At 43.8% G+C, this 26,715-nt stretch overlaps 1 protein-coding gene across 1 annotated transcript in view; it reads left to right on the top strand.

The window, feature by feature from the left end:
- Positions 1-958: 958 nt before the first annotated feature.
- ABLIM2 (actin binding LIM protein family member 2) overlaps positions 959-26,715 on the top strand; it is a 94,256-nt gene continuing 68,499 nt past the window's right edge. The window contains exons 1-4 of the mRNA XM_072126138.1: positions 959-1,112; positions 17,559-17,702; positions 22,082-22,265; positions 22,390-22,505. Of these exons, the coding sequence (XP_071982239.1) occupies positions 1,097-1,112; positions 17,559-17,702; positions 22,082-22,265; positions 22,390-22,505 (460 nt within the window). The 5' untranslated portion in view covers positions 959-1,096. The remainder of the gene's footprint in view (positions 1,113-17,558; positions 17,703-22,081; positions 22,266-22,389; positions 22,506-26,715) is intronic.

Raw genomic sequence — 26,715 nt, 5'->3', positions numbered from 1 at the left:
TAAATGGGATAAAGCCAAACACTTGAGTTGTCCAAAATGTGGTATGGAGGGTGCAGATTTAGATCATTTATTGTGGTCTTGTATCATCATTAGAAAATATTGGACAGAAGTATTGGAAAGAATTAATAGGGAATCGGATTAAATATACAATTTTCTATTAAATTATGTATACTGGGAGATGTCCAAGAGGTAAAAGTAACTCACATAGACAAAGAGTTGATAAAAATAAGTTATTTATTGCTAAACTTTTGATAGTAAGGAATTGGATGAATGAGTGTATACCCAATGTCAAAGCCTGGGAAAAACATGTGGAAAAAATTGGAAAGTATGAAAGGATGTTTAACAAAGCATAAAGATGTGTTATTGATTATCGTTTAAATGGCAGTAAGTTAGATTTTGTTCTCACCAGGCAGGAGTGAAGAGGGTGGGGGTAGGAAAATATGTAATTTTTGAAAATGTAGCATCTCTTTTGCTGGTGGACATGCATGCAATACTACATTTCCCCTGGAGAAGTGAGCAGCCAAATAGCAGCTTATCCATATGGGTAATGTTTTCTAAGTCTTCTGTTTAAGGAAGGAAAATCCCTTTCATGTTGTCACTGTGCTTTCTCCTTTGTCTATAGACTGCCTCTGGAGATAGAGCGTCTTATCTGCTGGATCGGTAGCAGGTGCTATGCCTTCTACGCCGGTAGTCAGGCCCATGATCTTTGCACTTTAGAAGAGGCATTTCATTTTCTAGCTCCCCATATTTAGGCGGCATAGTAAACGACTCTCAGATATGTCAGTAAGGATAGGTATTTCCCAAATGTTAGCGTGGGAGTCTTCACACGAGCTGGAAGCCGCTAATTTTAGACGTGAGCGCCGACAACTTGGCTAAGTCTGTCCTTGTGTGTGGGAGATGATGGAGTCAAATAACCATCTGCTGTGAGGCAAGAACCAGCAGCTCAGCCTGTGTCACCTCACTAGTCTCCGAGCAGTGACCTTCCCAGTGACTCATCTAGTGCCCCATAGTACTCACCGGGTGCCGAGCATTGGCAAGTGCACATCCAGCAGCTTGCCAGCACTTACTGGGATTACAAACCCTCTGGGCCTGTCTGATGCCGGAAGATATAGGTACAGTTGTGTCTTCTGCATGCTTGTATGTGTCACATAACACCCATGGCTAGTCACGTGTGCCGTGTCCTGTGTGGGATATATTTACATATGACAGCACAAGTCTAGGCGTCTCTGTACAGCGCCACGGAATATGGCGGTGCTGAGTGAATTATTGGAGAAAATAATAGGGTGAAATAGCACTTTTATGAAAATTAGAACAGTCATACAATTAGGATATGTTCATTAATACCAGGATACTAATTGTTTGGATTGTTATTTTATGAAAGTATCCATGGAAGTCCGTGGAATTCTCATCAATGATATACATGAGGGTTCCATGTCTTCCTGTGATAGTCACCCACATGATTTGTTCAGCCCTTGTCATTCCCATAGACCAAATCAAACAGCAGATAAGAGACCCCTTTACTCCTGATCACCGGTGGTCCTCTCCTAAAAATAGGGGATTAGTGACGCAACACAATTTCAGTGAGATTGCAAAAATGTTAATGTTTTTGACTTGTCCATGTTACGTCCCCCAGTCATGCATGACTTTTTAGAAATGTCTTCCATTTGCCAAACATGTGACCCTACAGCTTAACCCTGTGGTGTCATCAGTTCTGCTCAGCCGACCGTGCATGTCACGTTAATAGCTGAGGATAAGCACCTGTCAGACCTACCTGCCGCCATTTATTGGAGGATAAGTTTATAATTTACGTATCTTCTCCAAATCTGTGCCATGTGGCTCCAGTATTTTGGCCTCTTTATTTTGTTTCTCATGTCTATTTAGTAAACTCTGTATCTTTATGCAGGGAATTTAGCACTTCTGGAATGTATACCCCCTCCTAGTCATTAAACAGTGGTGCTTAGGGCAAAGGTTAAAGGTCAGGTGCTCTTTAAAGCAAGTAAATCTGAATCACATGCAAACTCAGATGCAAATACGCTACGTCTTTTTTGTCTGAAAATTTACAGCTGATTTAATACAACATTGTCAAAATATGTAATGTTCCACTGACCACCCAGCTCCAGCTCCTCAGTATCTCAATAGACCGTAGTTAATAATAATAATAATTCTTTATTTATATAGCGCACACAGATTACGCAGCGCTGCACATCACAGACCCCAGCAGTGATATGTCACGTGTACAGAGGTCACCACTGAGGCTGGTAATACCTCTACAGCTGTGCCCTGACCTTTATATAGCTTGTCACAAGATTACTGCGGCCATTGGAGTGCCACTATAGTGCAGATAGGACACTATGGGGGTCATTTACTAAGGGTCCGATTCCCGTTTTTGCGACGGGTTAACCGAATATTTCCGTTTTGCGCCGATTTTCCCTGTATTGCCCGGGATTTCGGAGCACGCGACCGGATTGTGGCGCATCGGCGCCATGCACGCGACGGAAATCTGGGGGCGTAGCCGTACGAAAATCCAACGGATTCGGAAAACCCGACGCATTTTTTTTTTTAAAAAAGTGTCGCTTGACACGCCCTTACCTGCACTCGGCCCGGCTTGGTGACGATCAGTGCAATCCGATGAACTTCAGCGCAGCAGCGACACCTGATGGACGTCAGAGGAACTGCCTTAGTGGATCGCCGGAAGACCCAAATCCACCGCTGAGAACGTGCCGCTGGATCGCGAATGGACCGGGTAAGTAAATCTGCCCCTTTGTATGATCTGCTCATCTCCCGCTTCTCTATAACTTTCTGCCTGCAGATAGGACACTATCTACAATCCGCTCAGCTCCTCCTGATCTATAACATGCTACCTGCAAATAGGACACCATGTACTATCTGCTCAGCTCCTCCTGCTCTATAACATGCTGCCTACAGATAGGACACTATGTACAATCCGCTCAGCTCCTCCTACTCTATAACATGCTGCCTGCAGATAGGACACTATGTACAATCTGTTAAGCTCCTTCTGCTCTATAACATTCCGTCTGCAGATAAGACACCATGTACAATCTGTTCAGCTCCTCCTGCTCTATTACATGCAGCTGCAGATAGGACACTATGTACAATCTGCGCACCTCCTGCTCTATAACATGCAGCCTGCAGATAGGACACTGGGGCAGATTTACTTACCCAGTCCATTCGCGATCCAGCGGCGTGTTCTCTGCGTGGGATTCGGGTCTGGCCGGGATTTATTAAGGCAGTTACTCCGACGTCCACCAGGTGGCGCTGCTGCGCTGGAATACACCGAGCCGGGCTGAGTGAAGGTAAGTGCAAGCTCCGCGACACATTTTTTTTTAAAATGCAGCGTTTTTTCCGAATCTGTCGGGTTTTCGTTCGGCCACGCCCCCGATTTCTGTCGCGTGCACGCCGGGACCGATGCGCCAAAATCCGATCGCATGCGACAAAATCCCGGGGCAATTCAAGGGAAATCGGCGCAAATCGGAAATATTCGGGTAACCCGTCGGGAAAACGCGAATCGGCCTCTTAGTAAATGACCCCCACTATGTACAATCTGCTTTGCTCCTCCTGCTCTATAACATGCTGCCTGCAGATAGGACACTATGTACAATCTGCTCCTCTCCTCCTGCTCTATAACATGCTGCCTGCAGATAGGACACTATGTACAATCTGCTCCTCTCCTCCTGCTCTATAACATGCTGCCTGCAGATAGGACACTGTACAGAGCCTTAGCCCTTAACAAAGTATTGTATAAAATAAATGATATTCCTTGATTCTACCATTTTCCGAAGGAGAATCTGAAGGTTTCCTTTAGTGATAGATATTGTATAAATCTATCCTGAGGAGCGTAGACAGAGATGAACCTGGTGCAGTTCTGGCTGTATGACATAGCACTGGGAACATCAGTGTCTGTTACCATGGAGGGAGATTCTCCGCTAATGATGAATGTGAATGTTGTATAACTTTGGGAGCTACACAGGAGGAGTGCACAGAGCCGGCGCTGGAGCGTATGCTGAGACCCGAAATAGAACCGGACTACAATAAGCCAAATATTATACCACCGAGTGACTTGCATGTGCTGTGACCTGATCATCCTGTTATTAAGGGATACGTTTTTCATAGGGGTCAAAAAAAGAACAGTGATCTGGATTGAAGTTCTTTACTAAGGACTATGTTCTATTGTTGTATTTAGAGGGGGGTTGTAACCACCTTATTGTTGCTTTTTGTAAGACTTCAGTAACCACTAAGTTTGTTGCCTCTTGTTAAATGTGTGTGACCACCCAATTGTTGCTTCTTGCAAGACTTTGGGAACCACTAAGTTTGTTGCCTCTTGTTAGATGTTCGGTACCACCTACATATTGCTTCTTGTAAGACCCTGGTATCCCCTAAGTTTGTCATCCTCTTGTAAAATGTTTGGAACCACCTTACATACAGATCTAGGTCATGCTGTGTTGCCTTCCCCTTTTGGTGGACAAACCACTGGCAGATATATTTCTGCTTAACAGAATCTATTGAGGGTTTTTTGGGGGGTTGAACAAGGATTCGGATGTTGGTAGGTAGGAGTCATATGAGACTTTCATTGATGTCACTTTCCCAGTTGATGTCACCAGATCTTCGATATGTAACTTACAGGCTTGGTTTATATCCAAGGAATTTCTATGGATAGCTGAATCCGTGGAACATGTTAATTGTAACTGTTCGTTCGTTGTGACTTCCAGCCGGAGAACAGGCTGATGTGCTCCAGATCCAGATGGATCGGCGCCTGTTATTGGTTTATCTCCTTACAGATGACCCATAGTTACAGACGGACCCCTCTGCCCCCTGTGACCTCTGGTGAAGCTCTCTGGATGTTACTATAGTCCCAGACTGCAATGATCAGCTGTAAGGCGTCTGTAATGAAGCTTTATTGATAATCGTTGTACCCATTACAGCAAAAAAATTTAGAAAATCCAATTGTTACTGGGACTAAAAAACTTAGTCTGCGGTGGCAGCCAAGGTGAGGTACAGTGACGTTGAGCAGAATCGTAGTAGGGACAGGCAGGAGGTCAGGACGGGCAGCACGGGATCAGAGTCGGATGTAGCAACAGGTCAAGGCAGGCAGCATAGGAGCGTAGTCAGGAACAACGGGAAATCACAATATCAGCGCAAGGCATGAGACAGCTTTCCCTAAGGCATAAGGCACAAAGAACATGCAGGGTGTGCCGGGAGAGGTTGGTTTGTATAGATTTCTGGGAAATGGCCAGCACCAATTAACGGTGCGCTGGCCCTTTAAAGTTTCTGAAGCCGGCGCTTGCACCCGAGGAGACAGGGATGCGCTTGCACAGCCCAAGGACCGATGTCAGGAGCGGGGACAGATGAGAAGAGCGGGTGCCACGCCAGTGTATAGAGAGGGGCGCGGGTGAGCCCGCAACCCGACAGTCATGATCTGTTTGATCTCTTTAGCATATAGGTCCCTTTGAGACAAGACGTCATAACGCTCCAATGTTTGCTGTGTCTTTAATTGATTTATGAGGTCTACTCTGGGAGGAGAGGGAACTAGCCAAAGTTGTAGAAGACAAATATACCTTTTTTAATATTCTCTATGTGTACTAGCTTTTTTCTTTTGGTATACATATATATTTGGGAGCACTCAAGTTGTCCATATGGATATCTATATGGAATTATTTTATGTCTGTGGCAGCTTTTTTCTTCTTTTGGCTTGGTCAGATTATATTGAGGTTTCTCCTCGGGGGTTTGGCAAGGGGTGGGTCTTGTTATATCTTTGATGTTGGTAGGTAGGACACTTATATCAGACTTTCATGGATAATAATACGTCAGAATATCCCTTTAAATGTTTTTGCTGTTTAGACCTGAATGCACGTTCAGCATTAATGGATGTTTACATGATCCTTCATGTAATCGTACAGTATATATAGCAGCGGTTAAGTGTCCGGTCTATATGTCTCCTCCATGGTGAGGCATTTAGGGGGCCACTTACTGAGTGTACTTCCCTCGTTCTCCACAGATCAGAGGCTTTCCTCTCTTGGTAATGTCAGGATATGCACATACTGCGCTCAGTTACTACTGATCTTTTTCCATGATTAATTTATTCACACTTTCATGGTTTCTTAAGTTTTGCAAGCAAAGCACAAGACATCAATGATGTATCCTGGAAGATGACTTAATAAGCTCATCTGCTGGATTCACCATCTGTAGTCGTATTTGCAAGTCATACTTTTGTAGGGATAGAAAGAAGGGATTTTTTTTCATTTACTTAAAGGAACACTCCAATCACGACTGATTCATCTAATAATACATGGGGAGGGAGGAGCAGGACTCAGTTTCATTGTATTCCTAGACTTCGCTAAAACCTAGAGTCCTGCTTGTCCCTTCAGGCCGTGCACAAGGTATAATTTACTGAATCCGCTGTGACTGGACTATTCCTTTAACCATACCTCCCAACATTTGTGAAAAGGAAAGAGGGACAAAATGGCGGCACCCTAAGCCACACCCCCAATCACTCCCTGGCCACGCCCCAAATTTTAGCCATATTATAATAATAAAAATCATTTCAATAAAAAAAAAAAAAAAATCCTCATTGGGATTTGAACCCAAAACCTGCAGTGTCCACGTACAATAATGTCACAGCGCCTCAACCAACTGAGCTATAATCTCTGTGATTAGCAAGGTATAGAATTTTGGTAACTAAGAACTATGACTACTGTTACACTGTGACACAGATTTAATGCTTTGGTATATAGGGAGGGATCTTCTCAGAGATTTTTGTAATTATTGAGACTATTATTATTATTATGGAGATTATTATTATTATTGAGATGATTATTATTATTTTTACTATTATTAATAATCATCTCCATAATAATAAAAATAATACAATTTATAATAATTAAAAATAATAGTCTCGATAATTACACTAATAATCTCTGAGAAGATCCCTCTCTATGTATCAGTGCATTAGTCTGTGTCACAGTGTAACAGTGGCAGATAACACTTCTTAGTTACCAGAAATCCTATGATAAGTATCACTGGGCTTATAGCTCAGTTGGTTAAGGCTCCTGTCTACAGTGCAGAGGGTCCCAAGTTTGAAACTTTAATTTAATTAAATAAAGAGCTTGTGTCTGGGGAAGCCCTGGAGACCATATATGGACAGATACTGATCTGACCTGATGACGTGGTCCCTGCTCTCTCTGCTAAGCCGACACTTCTCTGAAAAGGATTCCCTGCCCGATGTCTGCTCTGGGGAACCCTAGGAGATGCAGTGACCATATATGGACAGATGCTGATCTGACCTGAAGACGTGGTCCCTGCTCTCTCCGCTAAGCCCGACACTTCTCTGAAAAGGATTCCCTCCCGATGTCTGTAGAAGCCATTCTGTACTGTGAGTTCAGGCTTTCAAAGTATTTACTATGCGGACACAGCGCCGGGACACAGCGGGACCTGGGGGGAAAAACCGTGACAATCTCATAGCTGCCCGTGACACGGGGCAGAGGTAAGAAAAACGGGACTTTCCCGGCAAAATCGGGACGGTTGGGAGCTATGCTTTAACCTGTAAGCCGATGCACAGAGCCCTCTCAATACACGGTAGGAGTTTACCTTAAAGCTGCTGCCATCTTGGCTTTGATTATCTATCCCTGCGATGTCATTGGGGAGCAGCGATCTGTCACCATGACAGCTCCGGGTCTTGCAAAGAGGATTTGTCATTTCACGCTCAGTGGTTAGCACTATAGCCTTGCAGCACTAGGGTCCAGGGTTCAAGTCCCATCCAGGTCAACATGTGCAAAGAGTTTGCATGTTCTCACCGTGTTTGCATTTCCTCCGGGTCCTCCGGTTTCCTCCCTCACTCCAAAACATACAGGTAGATTGATTAGATTGTGAGCCCCATTGGGGACAGGGACTGATATGACAAGCTCTGTGCAGCGCTGCATAATCTGTGTGCACTATATAAATAAAGAATTATTATTATCATAAGAAGATCTGTTATAATGTGCTGGTGGCAACATCACTTTCAATTTGTGAACTCTCACCCAATCGTTGAGTTTGCCAGTCATGTGCCGATCATTGCCAAGGAACCTGGACACAGGAACCTGTTTCTGTAGTCTTGGGGAGCCCTTCAGATGCACAGATTTTTTTTTAAGAAACTTTTTTTAAGTCCTTTTGAGAAAAGCAGAACACCCCTTTAAGTAATCTACACACAGACATGTTATACACTTCTAGCAGTTGCTGCTTTCTGGGATGTAGAGTTTTGGTGTACCGTCCAGATAAATTCTTACATGTTACATACCAGTATCCAGATATATCTATGGTGTGTTAGAAATGGAGATGGAGATAGGAAATGGAGATAGATTTTTGGTAAATTTGAAGTAGATTTGCCTAATTTTCGGTCCTTACCGATGTTGCTTCAGTTGTCATGGACATTGAGATATTACTGCTTTTAGTGTGATAAAACAGATTTTTATCTCATTTCGTAATTTTTGTTTTACAAATTTTTCATTTTTTTCTCCAACCTCCTTAAGCATTGGGATTAACGACAGCAGCATTTTACAGGATGGGTCCGAAGTGAATCTAAAAATATACACATTCAACTGGATGCTTGAAAAATATACTGGAGGTTATTTATCGTTGGTTTTGCTGGGCTTTTTTGGCGTAAAAGTTTAGTTGAGATTTTTTGGCACTTTTCACTGCTAAAAAGTCTCACAGGGCTATATCCGCCACTTCATTGATCTGGAGTTAACATAGAACTATTGCTAGTACAACACGCAGTGCAAAGCCACATTCTTGGGACTTTTGCAAAAAGTCTCAGTTACTCCAGTTCCCTTCTGGTTTATGTGCTGGGACTTTTTATGCATTTTGAGACTTTTTGGGGACATTTTGAAAAAAAAAAATCCCAGACAGAAAGTAGATCATAAGGACATTTATTAAAGGGCCAAAGTCACTTTAATGATTCTGATGGGCAACAGAGCTACAAAAACAGACATAGAACTGTCCCACTGAGCCGCCTAATGATAAATAACCCCCACTTAATATATGAACCTAATGAATGGATTTTCTCATTTCTACCCTTGGGGTTAGGGGTCACACATCTCTAATTGGGTAAATTCTACTCATTTTACTTTTGCAACCATTATTAAAGGACATCTACCACATGTATGCTGTGCTTCTAAACCAACCTTACTTATAAGCTGGCATGTGCCTCTTGAAACCAGATCCATCCTTCTTTTTGCTTCTAATAGCTCAGTTTATGAGAAAACCGTGCTTTAAAATTATGCAAATTAGCCCCAGGGGCTCCTGGCTCCATCACAGAAGCCCCTTCTGGCTAAGCCATCTGCTAATTATTTATGCTCTGTGCCTGCCTCCTCCCTCTCCTCTCCAACCAGAGAGCCAAATGGAGACATGAATAATTTGCAGTAGGCTGAGCCAGAAGCGGCTTCTGAGATAGAACCAGGGGCCCCTGAGGCTCATTTGCATGATTATAAAGGAATATTTTCTCAAAACTAAGCTATTAGAAACAAAAAGAAGAAGGAATCCTTGTTTAGCAGCATTCCATCCATGCAGTAGACAGACCATTTTCAACCTAAGCACACTTACATGTATCCTTGTGTCTGTTGTGCCTGAAAATTATCTTCATTGGACCTGAACTTGGTGGTATTTTATGTAATTTGAGTTTTAAAACATATACTCCACACATACCCCTTCCCCTTCCCCTTCCTGAGAACCAGTGAAAGCCGAATTCCGGCGCATGTGCGTTCTCTACAGGGCCGGCTTAAAACTGCCTTGGGCCCTGGGCTGTATGCATATTATAGTCCCTACAATTCTGTAATTCACCTCCGACATTTGGTACTAGAATCAGTTTCTTGGGAAATTAAGGATGTGTCCCTTCTGTCTGATTTCAATCTGGGGTTCCAGGACCTTTGGAGGACCTTTAAAGATCTGGAAATGGCTCTTGTGTACGTATGTATTGAGAGCAGGAACAGATGTATGAGGATTTCATGAGGAAGGTCCTTCTCAGTATTAAATTTGGTGCATGGTTTCATGGCCATCGACCCCTTAGAAGGTTTGACGCCCAAACCGCTTTTATTATAATCCACTACTGGTTTGCTCTCCATAGAGCCCAAGAGCTCATGAAGCTGTCGTGCAAGTGAAGAGGGAGGAGGAGCCTGCAAGAGACGTGAATAATTAGTGAAACAAAGTGCAAGAAGGGGCTACTGTGACGGAATCAGTAGCCCCTGAACCTAATTAGCATATTAAAAATGACCTCCGATTTCAGGGCTGATGAAGCTCCAGGATGAGCAGGCACACGGCTACATGTAAGTGCGCTTAGCTTGACAATTATTTCTACTGGTGGTAGATTTCCTTTAATTGTTTTTTTTTTTTTTACTAAAAGTTGCAGTAAATTATAAAAAAATAGAGAAGAATTCCGTGCCAGCGAGTAAGAGAAGCAGCGGAACCCCAGGTATCCATGGAAATGGACGATTCCCTTGACTCTGGGTATCCATTCTATGACAAATAACACGTAGAACAATAACATCTACATATGTGAGTCACTGTCTCTGCCAATCCTACTTACCACTGAGGATATTGGGCGAAAATCAACTAAATATATCCAGAGACACAAGATGGGAACACAGTGTATTATGTCTCCACATCACATAGATGCCACGTCTGGGGAAGACATTATCCTATTATAGTGTTTATACTGTAGAAGGGTCTTTTATGTTATTACTTTGCCCTTAAGGCATTGGGAAATAACATGGAACTTACATGAGGCCGGATTTCCTGTTTGTCTCTTCAGTGTAAAGTACAGAACTACATGAACCCTGTGGCCATGTCTGGTACAAGTAGGACCACACACAGCTTCTTGGATCACTAGGACCCCCCAGACCATAATGAAGCCCCTCCATTAAAGCATACCTTTCTGATATTCCAAATAAGACAGTTTCTGGTCATTATGTGACCAGTAATATTTATTACCCAAGACTTTGAAGTCTCTGTCTGAATTTGCAATCCGCCTTGAGATGGAGACCTAGCAGCTGTGACTCATTGCCCCCTCCCCTCTGCATAGACTTCTATGTCACCTGACATCTCAGTGACCTTTTGTTCATCTCTGTTTTGATATATTTTAGGCCCTGCAGATCTGTTTGATTCTTTTCTTTCATGGACTTAGAAACTATTTTGCAATAAGTATTCAATTCTATGTCCTTGTGACAATGATGTTCTGCTTTGGATTCTTTGGATTCCGTTTTTCCCAGGATCCATATAGAACTATTTATCCTTCAGATGCTGCTCTGTTGTGGATACAAAGCCTTATATGTCGGCTAAGTTGAAAAATTGATTTGATGGGGAATTTATGTCCGTCAGTTCTTCCATGGGGTGTCTGTGATGTGTGCGGGGTAGCACGCTAACACTTTTGGACTTTTGATATTTGCTCCAACCATTAATGAGCAGGCTAGCATTTGCTATTTCTGATTATAATTATCATGAAGATGGAAGGTGGGTTACATTATATAGCCATACGCCCCCTAGTGGTGGTTCCTGCATCTCCCGTTTCCTGGTCCGTTGTTGTCAGATGCTGTAGGCGCCGGTCACTACTGGAGCCAATCACTGACCTCAATTCTCTTGTCAAAGACATTACTATTATACGTTATAAAGACATTACCATTAACATTATATACATGTGGGGTGCATGTATTATTTTTGGAACTAGGTGTTGTTTTTTGGCACCCGATTTTAACGGTGTTTTGCACAACGTAAGATGAGCACCAGAAATAACACTCCACATTCATGAAGGAAATTAGAAGGTTGCTTTTCGTTGATCTTTTTATGCGCCAAAAATTGCACCAGAAAAGGTGTCTGGATTATAAAGCGGTGCCCAGATTGAATGAAGAAAAAAAATGTTTTGATGTCGACATGTAACAAATATGGCACACATGGCACAGCAGCAACAAAAAACGTGGATCCCAAAAACAGGCGTGAATGCAATAATAAATGCCCTCCCTTTGCGTCTCCTTTGAAAGAAAATCTATTTAAATTCATTCATTATGAAGCAAACATACCTTGAGACTGCTGTAGCTACAGTGATGCAGAAGCATATCTTGTTTAATGCCTGAACTGAGTGGTTTTGCTGAAAAACAATTATAAAATTATGATAATGAAGCTCTCTCGCTCCTTTGCCTGGATCAGTGCTTCTCCTCTCACATTAGTTATGCACTGCTCGAAAGGATGATGTAATCACTGTGTTATCCCTGAGAAGCAGAAGTAATCAATCGCTAAAGCATCCCCCAGCTGCTGTGTGATCCAGCTCAGGTTGATTAGTTCTGTCTGCACAGTTTAGAAAGCTCAGTGTAATGTGTTTATCTATGGCAGGAGGAAGCAATCCAGCTTTCCCAAGGTCCTGAATGTTATAATTATTCTTTCAGCAAAACCACTCAACTCGGGGATTAAACAAAATATGTTTGTGCATCAGTGTAGCTACAGCATTCTCAAGGTATGTTCGGTTCATAATGCATCAAATCAAATGGTAGTTTTCCTTTAAATGGCGGTCCTCTTGGTGTTCTTGAACAGTGGGAAGAAAATCTCTCCGGCTTGGTAGAATCCGCTAGGTTTTTCAACTTTTTTTTACATGTGATATAAGCATTTTTTAGGCCATGTCACATACCACAAATGTAACATATTTTACAATGTGTCAGAGATGTGTAGCTAAAGGAAAAACAAAGGAAGCAGACCCATCATCTCCGTGACAGGGTCAAAACTCTATTCCACACAGACATCGGTCTTCCACATGGGACGTGGTAGGAGGGGTTTAAGATTTGAGTTACACCTTTGGTTCCAATTTAATATACAGGAGAGATAAGCGAATCTGCACTTTGGCCAGGGATGAACCTAACTCTCTGCTACCTGAGGCAATCTATAGAATGGCACCTGACTCCATCCCATGCAGTAGAAATATATATATATATTTTTGGTAGGTGGGTACTTGATGTATTACACCCCTATTGAAATTTGATGTGAAGAGACACTGGGGCACATTTACTTAGGCTACATTCACACGATGTGTGCCTGCCGTACCGTCGTAAGGGGAGAGGAGGAGCGCTGCTCACCCTCGCCCCTCTCCATAGCGATATATGGCAGATAGTGCCGTATACCAAGGAAAGATAGAACATATCCTATCTTTCTCCCAGCTACGGAACGGTGCAGCACATGTGCGGCGCCGTGCGCCCTTTGCCGTCTATGGGGGACGTATATACAATGTATATATGCGACACTTCTTAAATACCTGTGCAAACAGTTTACACCTGTAAGAACGTGCAAAGTCCGACAGAAAACTGGTGCAAAGCCCTTAGTAAATGTGCCCCACTATTTTTAAGCGCCAGGACCTTCTTTGTACCAGGCGACTGCACCTCTGATGCTGCCCTGTACTTAACTGCAGGTGGAGCTGCCTGAGGGGAGAGGCTCAACTCGCCTCATGGCTGGTGCACCCCTGACTTCAGTTCATAGTTTGGATACAAATTTGGCATTTTTAAGGCACTGAAGTGAGTCTGAATGTTCTCTGCTTCACTTTGAAATAATCTTTCAAAATGACGGCTAATTCGGGAGGAACGAATTGCCGGGGGATAATTTTAAAAAAATTGTTAAAAATTACCAAAACTTTTTGTGAAAAATCTGTTGTTTAGAGCACTAGAAGGTAGAGATGAGCAGACCCAACTTTCAAGTTCGGGTTTGGTCGCCTGACCTGGACACCCCGGGCAATTATAGCCATGGCTAATTGTTGGGGGCATCCATTTGCCGGATTGGCTGTTCTGCCACCAATCCGGCAATTTGTTCAGGTCAGGTGGCCAAACCCGAAATCTGAACATCAGGTCCTCCCATCTCTACTAGGGAGGGTTACATACCAATTTCCAGGACAATTGGAACAACATCTGGTTGGAACAATTCGCTTAGGAACCAAACCAAATCTTTGGAAAAATGTCATGAAGCTTCAGGAAATCTTGGATGATTCGTTCATCTCTAGATACAGGGTTAATATTTTTCACGTCATTGATCATTATTTTTGATTTTTAGTTTTTTACATAGCAGCCTCACTCTCCAGGAGAGGTTTTAGCTGTGAGCAGGAGGCAGTGATAATAAGAGATATCTGTGTGTGGGTGAGTAAGAGTGGATCACTTAACTATCACTGTGGAAAACAACTTCACGCCGAGTGAGTCACGGAGGGAGGAAAAGCTGCAATTGTCACGACACACCTGTGCAGCGCCGCAACCACTCATTTTACTGCCGAGTAAAGTAACGGAGGGAAATCGCTTAAGAAAAGAGTAAAATAGACGATCAGCTGAGATTTGTCACTGACACTGCTAGTTCTGGCACAATAGCTGTCAAAAACTGTGTTCTGCCTGTGATGTGAGGTGTTATACAGTTATTTTAGGATAACGTAATTGCAGGGCTTCTCTGCATTTTGTAAGGAGTGTTTGCTTTTTTTTCCTGAAATGGCGCCCCTTATGTCTGTTTCTGGTATTGCCCCTCATTAAGGGAATGTAGGGTCTTCTCATGTTTCTTATAGTGACAAGTACCATTGGAGGAAATGGAGCTAAGCAGCACTAGCAGACAATGTCCCTCAGTATAATGCCCCACTCATTGCCCCCACACAGCATAATGTCCCACTCAATGCCCCCACACAGCATAATGTCCCACTCAGTTCCCCCACACAGCATAATGTCCCACACGGTGCCCCCACACAGCATAATTTTCCACTCATTGCCCCCACACAGCATAATGTCCCACACGGTGCCCCCACACAGCATAGTGTCCCACTCATTGCCCCCACACAGCATAATGTCCCACACGGTGCCCCCACACAGCATAATTTTCCACTCATTGCCCCCACACAGCATAATGTCCCACTCATTGCCCCCACACAGTATAATCCCCCCTCAGTGCCCCCACACAGCATAATGTCCCACTCATTACCCCCACACAGCCTAATGTCCCTACAGATAGTGATAACACCCCTGATGCCCCCATGTGGCACCCTCATTGTATAAAACTGTTTTGTACCCCTGACACAGTACAATGCTTCTTCGTGGCCTTACCCAGTGTATTATTTCTTTTGTGTCCTCACACTAATGTCCCAAACTCTAACAACCCCATTGAACCCTCATTGGCCTTCACCATGAAATTGTGCCCCATAGCAAAATTTGTCAATATACCCCCCGCCCATTCCTCTACACCCCCCATTGGGATGTGCAAATTATCCTAAATATACCGGCCACCAGGAGGTACAGTAACCCCTTAATTAAAGTATGTAGCCCCCATTTTTTGTTTCCCTTACTGTCCCCCTACACTTTATGCCCCTTTAGGTAGTTCCCCCCACACACATATATTTTTTTTACATGATGTAGCCCCCCAAAACAGCTGTGGGAAAATGAAAGCTGAGCTCTGATTGGTTGCAATGGACTAGAACAGTAGTGCTCTAAGAGACTTATGATAAATCTCCCCCCATGTTACCAGTTTATGATCTCAGGGGTACGACGCCACACCCTGTGTATATTATTCACGCCGCTATTTTACTTCATTTGTATTGGTAAATTACCCCCCTTGATCCTGCCTGGGACTGCACACGCCGCGATTGTACGAGTTATTTTACGTCTAGCGCAATGATTTCTCTGCCCTGACGTGAGGATTAATGAAGTGTTTTTAATCTGCTTCTCTGTCTGCAGTGCACGTCAGGGATGTATTATTCATTATAATTTTCCCAATTATTACTGGAACATTTCTACACTCGAAAACCCATCGCCGACAGCCATATTTCTTTTTGTGAAAACGTCTATTCGATTTGACGACAAGTTGAACGTCCGTAAAATGTTCACTTTATCATCCGTAGTCTCTTCTTCTACCCCTGCCGTGTGCTGTTCCTCTGTTATTCCTCCTGGAACTGTGTGTTTCCTTGATAGGTGGTGTCAGGCTGTGTAGGGGTACATCGTAGTGACAGGGGAGACACTCGGTGTGGCCAGGAATTGCTTTGATGGCCTATTTTCAGGATGAGCCATCAATAGTAAGCAACACCTACTCATTACTAAGGACCTTGCACCAGTTTTCTGTCTGACACTGCACGTCCTTCAGGCGCAAACTGCTTGCACGGGTATTTAAGAAGTGTCCGCAGCACATTTGTGTCGCACGTGACCCTTTTGTGGCGCAGCTGCACTAGTCATCATGCAGCACAAATTTCTGCACTGCAGGGGGCGTTCTGGTGCTCAGTTGGACTATGCACCAGATTTATCATGCAGAGTTGGACAGAAATGTGTCGCTCTGCCTTGGTTAAAAATCTACTTTTAGTAACTTGAAGGGCTCTGGGAGGGAGTTTTTCCATGCTGTAGCTTCACAAGCTGTTATACTGTGCAGGAACACTTCCACCCTCCTACTGTGCGCTGAAACTTCCTGTGCTCTGGTAACACCTCCAGGAGCATTCCAGGTTCATTAGCATAATTTTAAACATTGATTTTAGAAGGAAAGAGGCCATGGATAACTAATATAAGAAGATAACCACAGTCACGGTGCCTGGATCTATGAGTAGGGCCCCTTTCACACTTGCGTTCTTCAAGCGAGTGTTCTGCGCGTGCTTTTCATGTGCAAAACTTGCATTGCACTCTGACCCATTGTAATCAATGGGTTTTTTCAGACTTGCAATTTTTTTTAACGCACACATGGACGTTTTTTTTTAATGTGCGTTTAAATCTCGGCATGCTCTACTTTTGCAAGTCATGAGCTTTAAAAAACGACTATGGAGATGCATCAAAAACACATTGGGGCAGATTTACTTACCCGGTCCTGTCGTGATCCAGCGGCGCGTTCTCCGTCGAGGATTCGGTTCTTCCGGTGATTCACTAAAGTAATGCGCCAGATGTCCACCAGGTGTCGCTGCTGCGCTGAAGTCCGCCAGAGTTCGCCGAAGTTCACACTCCTATCTTGGGTGCAGGTAAGCACCTGTCAAGCGGCACATATAATTTTTTTTTTAATTCTGCGTTTTTTCCGAATCCGTCGATTCCGATGCGCCACAATCTGATCGCGTGTGCCAAAAACCCGGGGCAATTCAAGGAAAAACGGCCCAAATTAGTAATATTCGGGAAACCCGACGAAAAATAGCGATTCGGGCCCTTAGTAAATGACCCCCATTGCACTCTGAGACACATGCAAGTGCAATGCACTTCAATGATCAATTCACTGATCAATTGCCATAGAAAAGATAGAGCTCAGCCCTGAGTCCTTTTCACTTGCGTTATCTGCGCGTGAAAAACACATTGAAATTACTTTGAAAATGCATTGAAAATGGGCGTGAAAATCTGAGACACTGAACAAACTCTGATCGCACCCTGATCAAACTCTGACGTGATCTGCAACGCAAGTGTGGAAGGGGCCTTACTGTCCCTAGTTTATCAGGATGGATTCTGATTGTAAACTTTGCTAACATTGCTCATTTGTATCAATCAATCCTACACCCAATGTACTTGTTATATGTAAAAATGCAAATCCTAAATTTTCCCTGTTTTCCTTTTCTTTTGCCCCAGTTTCCCAGCACCAGGCTCTACAGAGCCACCTAGAGAAACCGGCTGGAAATGCAATTCTCTGCAACAACTGCAGCAGTCCTTGTAAAGGAGAGGTCCTCCGGGTCCAGAATAAATATTTCCACATCAAATGCTTCACATGTAAAGGTAGGAACCTCTACTGCATGTATATAAAGATTTCCATGCCCTGTAGGGCCACACTTGTACTGTTATGGCTGTAAAGATGTAGCAGGCTTCAAGTTGAATCACTTAGAGGTTTATAGAGCAATTCAGTGCTCAAGTCCAGCTACAATCCTGGAATATAAATCTATTTTCACAGCCCTGCTAGTAATAACAACAACATACACAAAGGTATGGCTAAAAAGAACTCCAGGGGCAATACATCACACTGTCTGCAACTATGTATGGTCATAACTGATAATGGTTTCCATTTAATATAGAGGGGAAGATTTATCAATCTATGTATTCCAGAATACTGGAGTATTTTGCACCTGAGATGACCTGCAAAACATTAAGGGGTATTCCAGGAATCAGCATAATTCATATACAAGTGGGTCATTAAAATATAAGCTAATATGTAATTAGTTGTTATTTAAAATGCCACTCCCTCAGCAGTACGTGCACGTGCCTGGGCAGATCATGTGATCACCATTATGTTTGGCTGTAGTGGGTTGGTTGCAGTGCATCCAGTATGACCAGTGTGGTGGTGAGATGTCATCTCAGCGAGGTAATGTGCAGTCATGGTAGATGCACATTATTATTATGGTAACAGAGCAGGACAGTCTGTTACATCATCACTGGGAGCAGAGCATAAGAGGGAGGAGAGGAGGAGTTACTGAGAACTGAGGGACCATGGGAGTTGTAGTCATAGCTGGCGGCCAGTTTGGTGATAACTCTGCATACTGTAGAAAGCTCAAAACATTTTCTGAATCATAAAAGCAAACTATTTAGGCTTTGTTTTGTGATTAATGACATTAAGATTTGTTGCATTGACTTATTTATAGCATTATGGATTTTTGTATTAGTCATATTCCTGAATACCCCATTGAAGATATTGAATATCAACATCTGAAAAAACCCATAATGCTATAAATAAATGAACGTAACTTTAATAGTTTGATTTTATGATTCACAAAATGTTATGGGTTTTCTAAAGTAGGCGGAGTTATCACCAAGATGCCCACCACTGCAAACTACAAGTCCCATGATCCTTTAGGTCTCAGTAACTCCTCCTCCCTCTCATACTTTGCTCCCAGTGATGATCTAACAGACTTTCTTGCTGTTAGTAATGATGTGTGTTACTGTCACCACAACACTGGCCATACTGGATGCACTGCAACCAACCGACTACAGCCTAACAAAGTGATGATCACATGACCCACTCAGGCAGGTGCATGACATGTGATGTGTACATGTGACCAGCGGCCATCTTCTGTCCCATGTCTACTCCACGTATACTGATTAAAGGGCCAGTAGCATTTTAATTCTCCATTACAGGGGAACAACATTTTAAAATAACAACTAATTACATATTAGCTTATATTTTAATGACCAATTTGTATATGAATTATGCATATTACTGGAATACACCTTTAAGGCTTCATTTTTGGCAGTTTTCTGACTTTTCCCAGAAAAGGGGTGTGGCATCTGGAAAAAGGTGGTGACCTATCATGTGTACCAGAATATACAGTCCCTATGTTGGAAATTCACTGGGTGCACCAGAAAATTTTGTCAGAAATTAGACCAACTAGTAGCTGGTATAAAATACAACTCCACAGTCCTAAACTACTCCATATACATCACTCATCATGATTTATCTGGCACAGAACACGGCTGTATAGTCTAGCTCTGCACTGGTCTATTCACAGACTCTATAAGAAATCTCGGCCAATATGTTCCAACATTGTCGATAATGGGTATTAACCTGATATTTTGGGGGTGGCGCATTCCAGATAACTAGTGCAGCTGCAGAGAAGTCTTGGAAAGAGGAGTGGAAGAGGTTTGGATTATAGAGATGGGTAGGGAGATGAGGAAGAAGAGTTATAGAGGTGTCTGCGCCTATTTTATGAGGATATATTTTGTTTTCCTTGATAAGAAACTTGATAAAATGTAAAAATAAAATAAAAAGGTAAAATGGAACTTTCCTATTGAATGGAATTAGTTGTTCCACACTTTGTAAGTCCATTACATGTCACTGCCGGGGCCTGGATGGAGAAAGAGGCAGGTCACTAAATCTCTCCAAAACAGGATCCATCTGTGTAGATCCAGAGCAGACGCCATGACCTTTCAGATGAAGCGAGGAATTGTACAGCGTGTGCAGCCCCGGACTATTATCTGTCCCCTCCTCTCACGGACTGGGTCATGTCATAGAACATTTCCAAGACAACGAGCCAAACGCATCCGAGTGATGACCAGGAATCACATATTGTCTCCCAATGTTACAAAATCTGCGAATGTAGTTGCTATGTGAACGTGTGTAATATTTACCCTGTGGTCAGGCGTAGGGAGGAGGGGCCGTTATCTCCCCTTATCTTCCACATAACTGTCCAACACTCACAAATCCAGAAAAACCTTATATTAGGAGAGAAGAGATTGTTTCCTCCCTTATAAAATTATTATAGCTTCCAGTTCTTTCGCAAACAAAATACGTTTTGGAACTTTGATTGAAGCTGAAACCTGAAAATTCTTTCAGAATCCCACATGCTACAATGTATCCAGTCCATGGAAATATTATGAAACATCAAACCTCCACTGATACATTGTAGCAGACCCTCAGCTAGGCAGACAAATCTGCCCTGGGAGATCCAGTATTTACGGTAATATACATACAGGGTCACATGAGATAGTAAAATCCAGTCCTAGCTCGGGGGACGCAGAGCATAAGGTGATTTAAGGAAAGCAGAAGGTGATAAATGTTCATATTTAGGGAGTGCCCTGGAGCCAGCGATGCAGCCGGGCATGAATATATTCTAGAGCTGTGAAAATACTGAATAGTAAAAGCTGAGACGTAATAAGAATGAAACAGTAATATTTTGGATTAGAATGTGGTTATGGATGATCTGTAGATTATGGTGCAGGATGGTTGTGGATGTAGCTGAAAAATTCTGCTGTGGGGAGTAAAAGGGGTTTTCATCAAATTTCTATTTCCTATCCAACGAATAATGGACACCAGTCTGATCAGAGGAAGTCCTGACGCTCCATTGAAAAGTGTCAGAAATTGCCGAGCACAGCGCCCATGTATCTCCAGCACTCCCATTCACTGTCTGTGAGAGTGTTGTGTGTTGCGATACCAGCACTCCTGTAATATTGAGTGGAGGGACAGCACACATGCCTGACATGCTGCTTTATGCAAAGTGTAAGGCCCCTTTTGGCTGGGTGCAGAAGAGGGGAGCAGTGAGCACCTCTCCCCTCTTCATAGAAATCAGAGCAGCTTCTACTGTAATATGGAAAACTATATAACATGTGACATGTCTTATATGAAACATGGCGGCCGCATGACTCAATCACAGTGTGAGAGACTGTGTGCTCACTGCACTGTGAGCTTTATGGGGGCTCCAAATCTGGCTTCAATTGTGCTGCTGTATCAAGGGGCCCCTATGGGGCCAACAGGAAATCTACAATCAAAATCCATCATGGCTAAACCACTTAATCATAGATCCAGGCACCGTACCCTATATCTTCTTATATTTGTTATCCATGGCCTCCTTCCTTCTAACATCTACTCTTTAAATTATGCTAATGAGCCTGCAGATACACAGTCTGTTACACTGTGCAAGGAGGACTTCCCCTCTCTCACTGTGTTCTCTCTGATGTCAAGATTACAGGAGACAGATGGAGGGGTGAAGTGCTGAGGGAGCAGGGGGGATGTTGGGACAGTGAACCAGCTTCCATTAGACATGTCTCTGCCTCCTTTGAGAGCTTCCTTGTTCTCACCATGCTGCCTTCGGCATATACACACAGCTTCCTTTCTCTTATTGCTCTGGGACGGCTTCATGGCGTCTCCCACTGTCTCTCTCTAACAGTCTGCCCTCACTAACAGAGACAGAAAAAGGGGAGGGGGAGGAAGCAAGATGAGTCATAACACTCCTCCTACAGCTTCTCCTATTCCTTAGTGCTCACACTTGTAAACAAAGAGTCACGGAGAGTCTGCACACTGGACAAATATAAGTAGCAGGACTGCGGAATCACTTGATGAAGATTCAGGGATAATTATAAAGGCAGTAAAGGCACATGGGCAGCTTATGTAAAAGAGTGGCCAACCCCTTCAACATAATGGTAAAACTTTATTTTAGAAGGAAGGAGGCCATTGATAACTAATATAAGAAGATTCCCATGGTGCCTGGGTCTATGAGTAATGTCCCTGGTTTATCTTGATGGACTTTGATGGTATTGCCGTATCCAGCACACGGAACCCCTTTGGTCTGTAATGGGGGCAGGGGGTGCACACATTACACAGGTTGGTAGCCAGGCCTTGAGGCTGAGCAGTGTTCTCCATTTGTAGTAACCACCTTTTCTCCTTCTTCTAGTCTGCAGCTGTGACCTTGCCCAGGGTGGATTTTTTGTACGGCAGGGAGATTACATATGTACTCTGGATTATCAGAAACTTTACGGAACCAGATGCTTCAGTTGTGATGAGTTTATAGAGGGGGAGGTGGTCTCTGCACTCGGAAAAACCTACCACCCCCGCTGCTTCGTGTGCGCTATATGCAAGTAAGTGAGTCTTTATGGTGCACCAGACTATGGGACCATCATTGTGGGGAGCAGGGAAAGGGTCAGCGCCAGGACATACCTCTATCACAGTCCATCACTAATGTATACACGTTCTGTGTTGTAGAAACCCATTCCCTCCTGGTGATCGTGTTACTTCAAACGGCAAGGAGTGCGTGTGCCAAAAATGTACTGTCTCCCCCACTGTTGGCAACAGCAATTTCTCAATCCAGTCTCTGAGAAGTAAGTTTGTTTGGTTCCTTGTCATGTTGTTGTCTTTACCCATAAATTGCTTATTATCTACATATTGTACAGTGCTATATGAAACTCTATATACTACAGAGCTGTATTCACAATTCTGCTGTCCATTTATTGTATGATCGGCTCGATCTGACATGTACTGAAATCAGAAGTGGAGATGGACCAGGCTCCTGCCTAACATCATTATCTGACCTCATACATGCTCTTCTGGATAGAGGGCAAACATTGCCATAACCCCCCCGCCCCCGCCCCCACCTATAATGTTCTAGAAAACCTTCACAAAATTGGAAGGAGGGACCCAAATCTATATGAATAACTTTGTATTCAGACTGGAAAGCCATAAAATCTCCTGTAGGTGTAATGTGTAGGAGTCCCGATACTTGTGTCCATTAGTATTTGTGTGTCCATGGTTACAGGATACAAGTAAGTAACTATGTAGTCATATCCTGCTGTCTTAAAGGGAACCTGTCACCAGGAGTGTCACTTTGAGCTGGTGACAGTTTCCAATAGCCTATGCTATGCTGATTTTAAAAATGCCTTTGCCAGCATTCTGAATCATTGCAGTACTTTATAAAAGTTTTTTTTTTCACATGTGGTGAGTCCCGCGGTAGGGGGGCATCTGCAGCCTAAAATATCACCCAAACAAAAACCACATGATAAGGTAGATCGGATAGTAGGTTACTAATATCTACCTCATTCTTATAGTGTCCCTGCCTATTCTAAAATTTATGCAAATGATCGGCAGAGGCTACTGGAGTGTGGGAGCAAAGACTACCTAACACCCCAGTAGCCTCTGCCGATTCTGCCTACCTGCACATGCTTGGCCTTCCATTCCACTTTCTGGTCCCGAAGCTGGAGATCTGCGCATGCTCTGTACATACATAGTCTCGTTCATAGCAGCGTTCCCTTAGACCCTGAATCCTGAGCTATTGTTCATGCACAGATCTCCGGCTTTTGGGTTAGATAGCAGAACGAAAGGAAGGAACGCTCCGAGCATGCGCTGGTAGGCGGGAATCGGCAGAGGCTACTCGGACGTGAAGGAGCCTCTGTCGATCATTTGCATAAATATGAGATTTTTCTTTGCTTCTGGCAGCTAAAAAGATTAGAGATTTTATAGGAATGAGGTAGATAGTAGCAACCTACCATCGGATCTACCTTATTATGTAGATCCTTCATAGTAGTTTTCCTTTAAGAGTTCCCGTTATTTTTTTGGACAGTGTACATTGGTACATAGCCTACTCCACACTGCTGCATTTGACAAACAAAGCTCTGCTACATCATACTAAAGCCACATGTAGCAGACTCGTTAGCTTGGTGAAGTTTTCAGAGCGTCTGTAAATGGATACAGGACACAAATGCCTGGTGCGTGTGCTGAGAAGCAGATGTGCAGCGAGCTGCGAGCACAGAGGGTGCTTTACAAAGTAAGTCATTAAATCTTCCATGCAGAGGGATGACTGCGAGGAAATATGTAACGTGTACAGGATGATGTGCACTGTACTCAGCGGGACATTGGGGCAGATTTACTTACCCGGTCCATTCGCGATACAGCGGTGCGTTCTCTGCGGTGGATTCGGGTCCGGCCGGGATTCACTAAGGTAGTTCCTCCGACGTCCACCAGGTGGCGCTGCTGTGCTGAAGTCCGCTGAAATGCACTCAAGTACACCGGCCTATTCCTAGTGAAGGTAAGTGCAAGCTCCGCGACACTTTTTGTTTTTTAAATGCAGCGGTTTTTCCGAATCTGTACGCCCCCCGATTTCCGTCGCGTGCATGCCAGCGCCGATGCGCCAAAATCCGATCGCGTGCGCCAAAATCCCGGGGCAATACAGGGAAAATCGGCGCAAATCGGAAATATTCGGGTAACACGTCGGGAAAACGCGAATCGGGCCCTTAGTAAATGACCCCCATTGTCTTCAGCAAGGTTTTTGGTTAAATTGCTAATCAGATGTATCTCAAATATCATTACCAACCTTTACACTGTATTTGAATTGTATTAATTATGGTGCTGATCCTGAGTTACTCCAAAGCTGCACTCACTATTCTGCTGCTGGTGCAGTCACTGTGTACATACATGACATTACTTATCCTGTACTGATCCTGAGTTACATCCTGTATTATACTCCAGAGCTGCACTCACTATTCTGCTGCTGGTGCAGTCACTGTGTACATACATGACATTACTTATCCTGTACTGATCCTGAGTTACATCCTGTATTATACTCCAGAGCTGCAATCACTATTCTGCTGCTGGTGCAGTCACTGTGTACATACATGACATTACTTATCCTGTACTGATCCTGAGTTACATCCTGTATTAAACTCCAGAGCTGCACTCACTATTCTGCTGCTGGTGCAGTCACTGTGTACATACATGACATTACTTATCCTGTACTGATCCTGAGTTACATCCTGTAGATCTTTTATTTTATATAAAAGTAAAAAAACATAACAATACAAACAAAACATAATATACAAAATATATACAATATCTTACCTGCTGGTCCAGCCCCATTCATACCTAGCAAAAACAATAACTTACAATACACCGAAATGATTAAACACCAAATACCACAACCCCCACCCAACCGATTATCACAACCTAAACCAAACCAATAAACAAAGACAAGCCACACCCACAATTAAACATAAATGACTATAAATATACATAAACCCACCCCACACCCTCTAATAACAAACCACCCCACACAGATCACATCCCACACCCATTTTTTTTTTTTTTTTAAATATATAATAACAAATACACACAACACTACACTAAACTAAATCCCTCGCCCACACCCTCCCCTTCCCCCCAGACACTGGTCTAACGTCCAAAGTTTGCGTTAAGTAGTCCAGACCAGTGCCCAGGGTCAGTTCATAAGTCCACCACTATCACCCCCCTCCCAACCTAACACTATGTCCCAAACCCCACTATATACAATATATACAATATATACACTAATTACAACATAACAAAGAAAACAGAATACAAATTAAACCTGAACAACATTAATCAAAACCACATAAAGCCCAGGTTCGGCGCCTGCAAGCCCAACATCACTACATGCTCAGATACAAAACAAAAATCTACAGTGCAGCATCAGCCCAACACCAGGAGAGGAGATGACAGACTAAGGGACACTAAAGGAGAACCCCCTCCAAAGGAGAGAGGCCCTCCCCGTGCCCAGCCTCTCATGCTCCAGAGAGCGCACCTTCACCAGGTCACCCAGAATGTTCCTAACCACCTCATCCACCGGGAGGATTTTACGCTGCGTCGATACTAAGCACCGTGCGTTCCACGTGTGGTACCTGACCACTAGGCTAACTAGGAATAACGTGCAGCGGTCCCGGCCACCCAGGCCTCTGAATGCTCCATAGGCCCACTCCGCATAGGAGAGACCGGCCAACCCGGGCCAATGGATGGAAGCGCCCACCCGGTTGTACACCTCTGTGTTAAAGGGGCACTGAAGCAGGAAGTGGTCCATGCTCTCCAGCAGACCACCGCACTCCTCCCGGGGACAACCCCTTTCCTCAGAGCTCCTACACTTCAGATTGTCCCTCACACACAGCTTTCCATGGAAGCAGCGCCAAGTCACGTCCCAAAACTTCAAGGGGATCCTGATGGAATTCAATAAACTCAAACCCACCCCAAGATCCCGACTTGGGCAATCCCTGAGGGCCAGAGGCTTCTGGAAATGGGTCAACAGAACCCTCTTGTCAAGGACTTTCCTCGACATGGTCCTGATCTCCCACATTCCCAGACCCCACCGGCGAATCACCTTCAGAACCGGGGTAGCGTAAGCCGGAAGATGCCCATGTGGTGTACGGAGATCCTTCACTCTCCCTCCTGTCTCCCATTCCTGGAAGAAAGGCCGAAACCATCCCCTGCAGGAGTATACCCACGGAGGAGCCCTCTCTTTCCAGAGGTTTGCTACATTGATCTTAAGAAAGGTATTCACTAGGAACACCACAGGGTTGACCATACACAACCCTCCTTGTCTCCTCGTGCGGTAAGTAACCTCCCTCTTGATAAGGTTCAGCCTATTCCCCCATAACAGCTGGAAGAACAGACTGTAAACCCGAGTCCAGAGGGGTTCTGGCAACATGCACACACTGCCCAGATATATCAGTAATGGGAGCAGGTAAGTTTTAATCAGGTTAATCCTTTCTCTGAGGGTCAAAGACCAACCCTTCC

This window comes from Engystomops pustulosus, chromosome 1, assembly GCF_040894005.1.
Source record: "Engystomops pustulosus chromosome 1, aEngPut4.maternal, whole genome shotgun sequence".
Lineage (NCBI taxonomy): Eukaryota > Metazoa > Chordata > Amphibia > Anura > Leptodactylidae > Engystomops > Engystomops pustulosus.
Note: the sequence above shows the minus strand (reverse complement) of the source record. Positions and strands in the feature narration are given on the sequence as shown.